Consider the following 12,273-nt stretch of genomic DNA (forward strand, 5'->3'; position numbering starts at 1 on the left):
TATTAAGGTAACATACAGAATTGCCAGATAGTCTCCCTTTTTCAGTCTTGCCTTTCCTCCTGTGTTTTGGGAAGACTGAATTACCAGGTTTATGAGTTTTCTGGTCTCTCTGTTAGGACTGGGACATTTCAAATAAATTCTGAATAAACTACCCAGTATTTTCTTTACCTGGATATACCTTGTTTCAAAAAAAAGGAAACAGGTATATGACTTCTTTTTCTTAATATAGTAAGCTAAATCCATCTCAGTGTCCTATTTTTTAACTTTTTTTTGTAAGGAAGGAACCTGAACCTCCATATCCAGGGAGATAGAATAAGGTGCTTTGTATAATATTCACATATTGTAAATTTAGCTTAGACTACAAGTTACATAATCTGTTAGCATATTGTATTAGCTAAAGAAAAATTATTGGCTGACTTGTAAGAATAAAGTTTTTTTTTTATGGTCACTGAAGTTCGGCTCATCTTAATTTCTGATGGACCAGGGATATGTGCACATTAACTTTGAGTAAATAAAATATCTACTTATTGTGTTAGATTTTAGGGTTGGAAACTTAGTTCTTTATAATAATGCTTAATAATACCTCTTTGACACCATCATATACACTGAAATAGTCATGAACACAGCCTCTTAAGTTTGAGTGCTTTGTCCTTGAACTGTAAGTAGTAAGTCTAAAAAAACTGGGTTCTCATGGAATGAGGAAGAGTAAATTCAGCTTATTCAACTCTAATGAGCTGTTTGAAATAGAGAAATAAAGGGAAGTAGAAGTTAAGAGTTTTTTACTGCTACTGTCTTTGCTCTCAAGGCTGAACAGGAAATCTGAGTTCGTGTAAACATTGTGTTCTTAATAGCCACATCCAGAACCACCTCTTTTCCTCCATCCATCCTTCTATCTAACTATTCACTCATACATACTTTTCTGTGTCAGGCATCATGGTAGATATTAGAAATATAAAGTTGAAAATGATGTAGTCCCAGCTCTGAAGGATCCTACAGTTTAATGTGAATAAAGACAAATAAGCCATTACTGTATAATTGCCTAACTTCCTCCTTAGATTAAGAGGGGTATGAGAGGATATAAGAAGTCACAGGGTAAACAATGAATTTTCCTGGTGGTGTAGTTAGTTATTTTTGAGAAAGTATCATTTTTATGTGAAAACAATATGGAAATAACATAGATGTGAAATTTGCATGAATTGTTGAGATAAAACAGGAGACTTCAAAGCAAGTTTATAGTTGTAGCAGCAGTTTTAGGCTCTTTCCTAAGTTATGTGTTCACTCTAATGCTTTGGATGGAAAATGTGAGATATATTGCATTGCAGTAAAGGGACTTTGATAGAGCTATACATGGGGTCTGCAGAGTTAGGGCTGGTTCATTATAGCTACCACTGCAGTTTTTATGGTTTTTCAGACAATTAAACAATATCTTTTGTGAACTTGAAACCCCCTAGGGAGTAGCCATAAGAGTGTAAAAAATCTGGAAAAAAATGTGTCTGTCTCTCTTGTCGGAAAATGTGAGCCAACTTAATGATCTAACAGTAATTCACCTGCTTTATACTTCGAAATTCTACTAAGGATGAGTGGTAATCTACATAGTTGCATTGAAACCTTTTTGCTGGCAGTGTGTCTTCTTGCTGAAGCTTATAACAATTTTATTGAATAATTACATTTCTGAGCCTTTGATGGAAATGATAAACAAAGATACTTTGTTATGTTTCTTTATGCCTTTATTATAACTTACTCTCTGCTGTAAACTTTTGAGATTTTTCTTTCTCTGTGAATTTGGTGTAAAATTTTGTTTCATGAGCTATAGTACAGTTACCTTATTTATTTAGTATATTGAATCAAAATCAGTTAATCTCACTATTGCTCAACTTTCTTTCTCAAGTTACTAAGACCACACTTCTCCTTCCACTGCAGCAAGAAATATTAATAAGTATTTGATTAGGATAGTTATTGATGTCTCAGTTTTAGGTGTCAGCCTATGCAAGTGTTGCCAGTTTGATATAATGTATTAATTTATGTAATAGAGTGTTCAATATATGCAGATATTAAAATGCTTTCATTTACTTGAAGTATAAAATTTTATTTGAAAATATAAGCCTAAATCAAAGTACAGAGAAAATTACTGAATTTACAGTATGCTCTTCCCTGCTTTATTTTAATCTTTCAAAATTTTTTTATTTAGAAAGCTAAAATAAATTTTCTTTTTTTAATGCAGTGCTAGAAATGTACAGTAAGCTAAAAGAACAGATGAGCACAAAAAGGTGAGTTTCTTTCCTGTTTTTAATAAGAGGTTTTTTCCTATTACAGAAAGCATAAATAAAATTACTGTAAATTATAGTGAGTCATTTGAAGTTTTGCTTTCTATGTTTAACTGTTCTTTGTTAATGCAATTTGCCCATCAGAGTCTTTCAGTACAGCAATCCTTAGCCATTCATTTTTGGATCCTTGCCCTTACGTATCAAAGATTGATAATATTGATGAAAGACAAATAGACAGCTGAACAAGAATGAAAAAATATTGATTAACTTAATATGTTAATGTTGCATACAGTCAAAGGCTAAGTGTGTATTTTGTGAAAGCAAAGTGTGGGTAGTTAGTTACATGTTGACAATCTAGACTGTGTAGTTCATGTTCTGTTTTATAATACACATGAATACATGACAGATGAAAGATAATTTAAAGTAGTTTATGGATCACATAGGAGCATTAGATATAATTATGTTTAAAATATTCTAAAGATGAACAATTTTAAATTGTGTAGAAAAATTAGAATCAGACATGCTTGAAACAGGGAAATAATCACTTCTTCTTATTTGTTAATAGCTACTTAATTATCACAGCACATTATATGCAAATATATACTCAAGAGATTTGTATATGTACTGCTTTGTGTAATGCTTTGCATTGAATTTTATTGGACTTTATCAATTGGTACTAATTAGTAGAATGATTTTATTCCTTCCTAATACATGACCCACAAACTATTCTGAGTCTTTTATTTTATGTATATGTTATTAATATATTGTGTATTATCTATCAAAGTTATATGTCCTCCTATTTTAAATAATAGTTAATAGTTCTGTGTGTTTGTTGCAAAAAAAGAAAGACCAGACATCACCTTCCCTTCTTGCCATTCACTAGTCCTTCTTCCTAGGGTCAAAAACTTTTCCCTTTTTTAAGAAATTATTTTAGTGTTTACATTTATGTCTTTAAATAACTAAATTTACTATTGCTTCACTATTTTCAAGCTTGGGGCATTATGTATTTCTTCAGATATTTTATAATCTAATATTTAATTTCCCCAGTTGTCCCCCAAATGTCTTATATGTATTTTTTGTCCCTGTAATCTAGAACAGTCTTTCCACTTTGCTTTGTTTTTCATGAAAGAGTTCAGATTAGTTTTAGACCAGGGCATTTTGGATTTGTTTATTTTCTCATGTTTAGATTCAGATTAAATGTTTTCAGTAAGAGTACAACATAAATGATATTGTGTATGACAGCAGAAGTCATATGCTATCAGATTATCTCTAGATTATCCTAAATTTGATCATTTGCTTAAGGGGATGGCTTAAGAAAAGGTATGTTTTTCTCTTTGCAGCTAATAAGTAGATGTCTGGTGATTCCCTGGTGAGTGCTCATATTTAGTGCATGGTGTGTGTGAGTACTCAATCATGTCCAACTCTGTGCGATCCTATAGACTGTAGCCTGCCAGGCTTCTGTGTCCATGGGATTTTCTAGGCAAGAATACTTGAGTGGGTTGCCATTTCCTCCTCCAGGGGATCTTCCTGACCCAGGGATCGAACCTGCAACTCCTGAGTCTCCTGCATTGCAGGCAAATTCTTTACAGCTGAGCTTAGTGCAGTGGACATAAAAAACTGATTGGAATCTCTGGGTATATGGGTGGGACTGGTTTATTGTGAGTTTCATTGTAAGGTTATCCAAGTGGGCCCTTTTAGTTGGGGAGTTTGTGATGTTAGAATCTGGAGTTGTTTCTTCTGGGACTGGTTAGATTTTCTAGAGGAGACTTTTCCTGTCTCTTCTCTGGAGGATAGATTTGACTTCTGGTATTCTGAGATGTGAGTTGGAGAAGAGGGCATTTGCTATATATGGGCTCAACTAATCCTTTTCCCAGGTGGCTCAGTGGTAGAGAATCTGCAATGCAGGAGACACAGGTTCAATCCCTGGGTCAAGGCGATCCCCTGGAGAAGGAAATGGTGACCCTCTCCCGTATTCTTGCCTGGGAAATCCAGTGTACAGAGGAACCTGGTGGGCTACAGTCCATGAGGTTGCAAAAGAGTCAGACAAGACTTAAGAGACTAAACAACAACATATTATTGCCTTCAACCTTGAGTAGTGTCCCCCATTTTAGAAATTATTTGGTTTGCTCCGTTTAGCATTTTGCCAAGATGGAAAAAGGCAGTTGTTTAGATGCTTGTCAGGAAGAGAATCTAGGGTCTGCTTCTTAAACACATTTTAACCAGTGTTCCTTTACTTTAGCCCTCCTTTGGGGGTTTTGTAAGGGCTATTCCTTACAATAGCCCTCCTATTGGACACTTCTGCCTCCATAAATAGTGAGATTCCTGTCACTTCCTATACTTTTTGGAGTTTCTGTAGATAAATTATTCTTGGTTGTTCTTGGTTTTCCCCTGTTGAGTTAGAATTCATTTTCTCAAGTCTGCTGAGTTTTTTTTTTTTTACCACTTGTCCATCAACTTTCCAGATTCTAAAATTTCATTATACTCTCTTTTCCTTTTCTCTTCATCTGTGTGGGTTTATGCTTTTTAAAAAAATCCCTTCATTATCTTTTTATTGGTATTTCAAAAAGGAGTAAAGCAGAAAACATGTATTCGGCCTGCCATCTCACTAGATATTTAGTCCCTACTTCTCTTTTTGGGGCTTATGGTGCCCTGCCGTATGTTTTTGTAAGTGTAGGTGTCCACAAGGGATAATGAAATACTGAGTACAGGCTGATGTTATTCCTACTGATCAACTGGAGGTTGCAAATTAAGTGACCTACAGAATTGAGCTAGCACACAGTTGTATTTGGTTTGACTTGCAAGATATAAAAAAGAAAATTGTTTTTTATTAGTTACTGTCACTTCACATTTGTTGAAAAAATATCTGGATTTATATTTGGATGACTCCCAAATTTAATCTCAAATCTTAAGCTCTAGTGTAACATCTCTGATGCTTTTTTTTTTTTTAAGCTTTAATTTTATATTGGGGTATCAGTTCAGTTCAGTTCAGCTGCTCAGTCATCTTTGCAACCCCATGGACTGCAGCTTGCCAGGCTTCCCTGTCCATCATCAACTCCCAGAGCTTGTTCAAACTCATGTCCTTCAAAATCGGTGATGCCATCCAGCCATCTCATCCTCTGTCATCCCCTTCTCCTCCTACCTTCAATCTTTCACAGCATCGGGGTCTTTTCTAATGAGTCAGTTCTTCGCATCACATGGCCAAAGTATTGGAGCTTCAACTTCAGTATCAGTCCTTCCAATGAATATTCAGGATTGATTTTCTTTAGGATTGAATGGTTTGGTCTCCTTGCAATCCAAGGGACTCTCAAGAATCTTCTCCAGCACCACAGTTCAAAAGCATCAATTCTTTGGCACTCAACTTTCTTTCTGGTCCAACTTTCACATCCATACATGACTACTGGAAAAACCATAGCTTTGACTAGACGGACCTTTGTTGGCAGTGTTTCTGCTTTTTAATATGCTGTCTAGGTTTGTCATAGCTTTTCTTCCAAGGAGCAAACGTCTTTTAATTTCATGGCTGCAGTCACCGTCTGCAATGATTTTGGAGCCCAGGAAAATAAAGTCCATCACTGTTTCCCCATCTATTTGCCATATTGGAATCCAGCAGATTAACAGTGGTGTGATAATTTCAGCAAAGGGACTTAACCATATGTACACATGTTTCCATTCTCCCCCAAACTCCCCACCCCCATCCATCCTGCCTTATAAAGGTTGAGCAGAGTTCCCTGTGCTATATATAGTAGCACCTTGTTGCCTATCCATTTTAAATGTAGCAGTGTATACATGTCAATCCCAAACTCCCTAACTATCCCTTCTCCCCTGGCAACTGTAAGTTTGTTATCTAAGTCTGTGGATAATCTGTTCTATTTTGTAAATAAGTTCATTTGTATTCTTTCTTTTTAGATTCCACATATAAGGGATGTCCCTCAATATTTCTCTTCTCTGTCTGACATACTTGACTCAGTGTGACACATTCTGGGTCCATCCATGTTGCTGCAAATGGCATATTTCATCCTTTTAATAGCTGAGTAATATTCCATTATATATATGTACCACACTTTCTTTATCCATTCCTCTGTTGAGTATTTAGGTTGCTTTCACGTCTTGGCTGTTGTGAATAGTGCCACCGTGAACACTGGGGTGCATGTGTCTTTTCAAGTTATGGTTTTCTCTGGATATATGCCCAGGAGTGGGATTGTAGGATCATATGGTAGCTCTCTTTTTAGTTCTTAAGGGACCTCTGTACTGTTCTCCATAGTGCCTGTACCAGTTTACAAACCCACCAACAATGTAGGAAGGTTCCCTTTTATCTATACCCTCTACAGCATTTATTGTTTGTAGAATTGTTGATGATGGTCATTCTGACAGTGTGAGGTGATACCTCTAATTTCCTTAAATGTATTTTACTTTAATTTGATTTAAGTCTGTACTATGTACTTTTTTGATGGTAGGAGATGTGGATGAGAGAGATACCATGAAATCATATATCAAATAACTTAATTAAAAATTTGAACTATTATCCATATATATATTTAATGTATGTATATGATATAATTTAATATGATATGTGTATTATGACTATGATAATGCTTGTGATGTTGTAGATTTAGATGAAATGAAGTAAAGAATTGTTTGTTAGTGAATTTCCTTCCTGCAGCTTTTTCATATGGTTTATAGTTTGTCATTAATATATAGAAGTAAATGTTAATTTTATTTACCTTAGCTATAACAGTATCCTTTTTGATGGAAGTGTTGGAATGATTATTTGGACTTACTTGTAAAATAAATATAATAAGAACTTTTACAGAGTGTTTTTTTTAACTTCTCACAGGTATTATTCAGCTCTAAAAACTATGGAACAATTAGAGAATGTGTATTTTCCCCGGGTTAGTCAGTACCGGTTTTGTCAGCTAATGATAGAAAATCTTCCTAAACTCCGTGAAGATATAAAAGAAATCTCCATGTCTGATCTCAAAGACTTTCTGGAAAGCATTCGAAAACATTCTGACAAAATAGGTGAAACAGCAATGAAACAGGTAAGAATACAGAGGAGAATTTTATTTACTTACTGAAATATAATTGATTTACAATGTTGTGTCAATCTCTGCTGTACAAAAAAGTAACTCAGTTATGGAGATATATACATTTTTTAAAAGGAAAATTTTAATTTAATGGTATTTAATAATCTAGGTTATAGAATATATCCAAAGTTTACTTTTTTTTTACTTACATAAAATGCTTGTTTCAATTTTATCCTTTACTTTGTTTAGTCGCTAAGTCATGTCCAAGCCTCTTATGACCCCATGGACTATAGCTCACCATGCTCCTCTGTCCATGGGATTATCCCAGCACATATACTGGAGTGGCTTGCCACTTCCTTTTCCAAGAGGTCTTCCCAACCCAGGAATCAAACTCAGGTTTCCTGCATTAGCAGGCTAATTCTTTACCAGTGAGCCACCTGGGGGAGTGTGTTATTTTTTACTTCGTATTCCTTATGCTTGTTTAGAATGAATTTCATTGGCATTTCTATTTTGGTTGGTAGTTATTCCTTATTTAAGTAAAGTTGATCTAACTTGACTTACTACCTGATCTCTTAGCAGTCTTCTTCATGTATATAGTATTATGTTAACTTTTATCAGCAGTCAAATTTAGTATAAAATTAGTTAAAAAGTGGTAACCACAGAGGCAAGTGGGAGCCTTTGTATGCTAAGGTTGCAAGTTGCTCTCTTTTTAAAGCTTATTGAAAGTGTTATCTTTAAATTAACTCCTGCAGCTCAACAACAAAATGACAAACAATGGGGAAAGATTTGGCAGTTGTAAAATTAGTGTCCCTACCTTTTTAGTGAACAGTTCTTCTCCAAGGTATTTACTAATGAGAAATGAAAATACATCATCCTCAGGACTCTCATAGCAACTTTGTTCACAACTAGCCAAAAACTGGAAATAACCCAAATGGGTATCAAAAAGAGAATGGGTACCCGAGTTGTGCTGAAATCATGGAGTATTACTTAGCAGTAAGAAGGAGTGAACTTCTGATATATATAACAGCATATACGAATCTCTCAGACACTATGCTGAGCTACAGAAGCTGGACACAGAGCAGCAGACACATATCTGTGTGCGTGTGTGCTAAGTCACTTCAGTTGTGTTAGGTAGACTCTCTGTGACCTCGTGGACTTTAGCCTGCCTGGCTCCTCTGTCCATGAAATTCTCTAGGCAAGAATACTGGAATGGGTTGCCAATGCCTTCCTCCAGGAGATCTTCCTGACCCAGGGATAGAACCCATGTCTCTTGTGTCTCCTGCATTGGCAGGAGGGTTTTTTACCACTAGTGCCACCTGTTTGTGTCCAATTCTAAGACAGGCAAAACTAATTTAAGGTTAAAAAAAGGTCAAAGCAGTGATTGCCTCTGAGTGGGGAGATTGCCTGGGAAGGCACACAAGGGAACTTTCTGGGGAGATGGAAATGTTCTATACCATGAAAAAGTGTATCCACTTGTCAAAATTGTATAGTTAAGATCTATACATTTCAATGTATATAAGTCTTAACTCAAAAGAATTGTAAGCAGTACTTGGAATGTTTGTGGAGTGAATGGGTAAAGGCATAAATGAAAGGATGTATAAATATAAATTGTTGAAGATAGGTGATGTGAACTTAAGAGTTCGTTATATTAATCTGTTTACTTTGTATTTGAAATTTTCAATAGTAAAAAGTTTTAAAATTATTTTAATTGAATTACAATTTCTGTAGCTGTTAAAACCTTCTAATAGTTGTAATGTAATAGAAATAAAATTATGTTCATCTTGCTTTCTAACTCCTGATGTTTTCTTAAGTATTATAGACTGCTTTAGAGAAACTTTTATTTTCTTTTTTTAAAAATTGAAGTGTAGTTGACTTACAGTGTTGTGTTAGTTTCTGGTTTACAGCAAAGTGATTCAGTTATACCTTTATATATTCTTTTGTGTATTTTTTAATGTTTTTTTCTATTATGGAAACTTTCCATAATGGAACTTACAGGATATTGAATATAGTTCCCCTGTGCTAAACAGAAGAATCCTGTTGTTTATCTGTATTATAAATAGTAGTTTGTATCTGCTAATCCCAAACTTTTAATTTATCCCTCGCCTACCACCTTTCCTCTTTGCTAACCCTAAATTTGTTTTCTATGTCTGTGAGTCTATTTCTGTTTTGTAAGTAAATTCATTTGTATCATATTTTAGATTCCACATAGAAATGATGTATGGTATTTCTCTTTCTTACTTCACTTAGTATGATAATTTCTAAGTCCATCATTTTTGCTGCAAATGGCATTATTTCATTCTTTTTATGGCTGAGTAGAATTCCATTTTATATATATATATATATATATATATATATACACCATATCTTCTTTATTCATCCATCTGTTGATGAATATTTAGGTTGCTTCTATGTCTTGGCTGTTGTAAGTAGTGCTGCTGTGAATATTGGGGTGCATGTATCTTTTCAAATTAGAGCTTTCTCTGGGTATGGCACAGCAGTGGGATTTCTGGATTATATGGCAACTCTATTTTTAGTTTTTAAGGAACGTCTACCCTTTTTTCGATGCACTAGTTTACATTCCCACCAAAAGTATAAGAGGGATCTCTTGTCTTTACACCCTCTCCAGCATTTATTGTTTGTAGACTTTTTAATGATGGCCATCCTGACTGGTAAGAGGTGATGCCTCACTGCATTTCATTTTGATTTGCATTTTTCTAATAATTAGTGATGTTGAGCATCTTTTCATGTGCCTATTGATCATCTGATGTCTTTGGAGATATGTGTATTTTGATCTTTTGGCCATTTTATGATGGGGGAGTTTATTTTTCTGATTAAAGAAATATACCTGTATCAGACTATTACCACAGAAGAGGAAATTAAAATTCAGTATTTGAATTTTTTTCCTATTTTAATTTCTGACGGATTGTCTATAAACCAGATAATCTCCATTTCTACCTATTGTTTAAGCTTTGCATAACATAATAGTCTACGTGTAGACCTGGCGTGCTGCAGTCCATGGGGTGGCAAAGAGTCGGACACAACTGAGCGACTGAACTGAATAGATTGTTTTACTTTGAGGATGTTTTGATTTTATTGATTTTGAAAATTCTTTACCAGAATTGATTTACCTTAAGAAAAATGAAAACTGTATAATAATGTAGGACTTATGAGGATATACAATAATTTTTTTTAAAGTTGTTTCATTTTTTAAAAAATCTGTGGTTATCTGTTTTTTATCTGCAGATGGACCATAGCAGATTTTTTTTTTTTTGCTTTTTATTATTTTTTGAGAAAAATCTTATCTCATTTTTTAAAATTATTTTTTGAATTTTCGTTAATTTTTATTGAAGTATAGTTGATATACAAGGTTATATAAGTTACAGTTGTACAATATATTGATTCACAGTTTTTAAAGGTTATGCATGTATGCATGCTCCGTGGTGTCTGACTCTTGGTCACCCCATAAACTGCAGCCCACCAGGCTCCTTTGTCCATGGAATTTTCCAGGTAAAAATACTGGAGTTGGTAGCCATTTCCTTCTCCAGGGGATCTTCCTGACCCAGGAATTGAACCTGTGTCTTCTGCATTGCAGGTGGATTCTTTACCACTGAGCCACCAGGGAAGCCCTTAAAGATTATACTTCATTTAGAGTTATTGTGTAAAGGGATTGGCTTTGTTCCACACTTCTCTTCAGTGATTCCCAGTTACACTTTACTAATTCCAAATTCCTCAGCCGGAAACAAAAGCCTCATCTCTGGATACTCCCTCTTCCTGTGTGCTATAGAGGTACACATATCCTAAATTTTTTAACATACTGGTTTTCTTCTACCTAGAATGCCTCTTTCATTCTTCCCATCTGATGAATTGCTGTTTTTTCTCCCTTAAAACTGACTTAAGTATCACTTTTTTCTGAAAAATGTACTTTCCTCTGTCTCACTACTACTAGCAAGAGATGGTCACTTCCTCCTCAGTGCATGTGTCTACTATACTTTTCACATGACATTAGAACTGCGTACTTTGTGTTTTTAATTAGACAGTGAGTTTTTAAAGTAAGAGGTTGTATCCTATTTATTTTTACCTTCCTGAAACCTACTAATAGCACTCTGCCTAGCATGAGTTGCACAAGAAGTTTTTTTTTTGGTTTGGAATTTAGAGCTGAGTTTTAGCTTCTCTAGGGAGAATTTTTTTTAAAGTAAAAGACAGCCTTTAAAAAAAAGACAGCCTTGCATTTGTAGTTCTGTTGGGAAAGGTGAATCCACTATGAGTAGTTGATATTTAACTAGTCATTAAATACCTAAAATTCATAGTTTGAGTTAACATTTTCATATTGTATTCCCTGGTACACATTTTAATAGTGTTCTTTAGGGGAAAATGGGACTAAATGGTCAAATAAGTTTTGAAAACGTGGGTTAAATAAAGTTAAACATATTTCTTATGAATTGTAAATCCCCTAAAAGGGAGATAAAATGTGTAATATTTATCTAACTTGTTTGAGCATAGAACCCTTTTTTCAAGAAATATTTATTGATAATGTGTGAAATGTTAGTTTTGTGCATAGTAGAGTTTAGAAGTGAAGTGAAGTGAAGTCGCTCAGTCGTGTCCAACTCTTTGCGACCCCATGGACTGTAGCCTACCACGCTCCTTGGTCCATGGGATTTTCCAGGCAAGAATGCTGGAGTGGGTTTCCATTTCCCTCTCCAGGGGATCTTCCCGACCCAGGGACCAAACCCGGGCTTCTGCATTGTAGGCAGACACTTTTACCGTCTGAGCCACCAGAGTTTGGAAGCAATGTTCTAACTAAATAATTTTTTACTACAAAAATTGAATATTATAGACAAAGTAAGTTCAGGCACAGAGGGAGAAAGAGAATTCTGACTTTTTTTTCCCCAGTGATAGGTTAATGATGTTAATGGGTGAGAAGGGACAATGATTTTCTTAAGCACAAGCCTCTAGAGCCAGCATCAAGGTTTAGGTGAGGGTAGAGCTAG

General features: G+C 34.9%; 1 protein-coding gene across 6 annotated transcripts in view; it reads left to right on the forward strand.

Annotated features, from left to right (window-relative positions):
• EXOC6 (exocyst complex component 6) overlaps window positions 1-12,273 on the forward strand; it is a 180,080-nt gene that overhangs the window by 39,335 nt on the left and 128,472 nt on the right. For all 6 annotated transcript variants that reach the window (XM_061162191.1, XM_061162195.1, XM_061162192.1 and 3 more), the window contains exons 5-6: window positions 2,222-2,267; window positions 7,096-7,300. In XM_061162191.1, the coding sequence (XP_061018174.1) occupies window positions 2,222-2,267; window positions 7,096-7,300 (251 nt within the window). The remainder of the gene's footprint in view (window positions 1-2,221; window positions 2,268-7,095; window positions 7,301-12,273) is intronic.

Source organism: Dama dama, chromosome 15 (assembly GCF_033118175.1).
Source record: "Dama dama isolate Ldn47 chromosome 15, ASM3311817v1, whole genome shotgun sequence".
NCBI classification, from domain to species: Eukaryota; Metazoa; Chordata; class Mammalia; order Artiodactyla; family Cervidae; genus Dama; species Dama dama.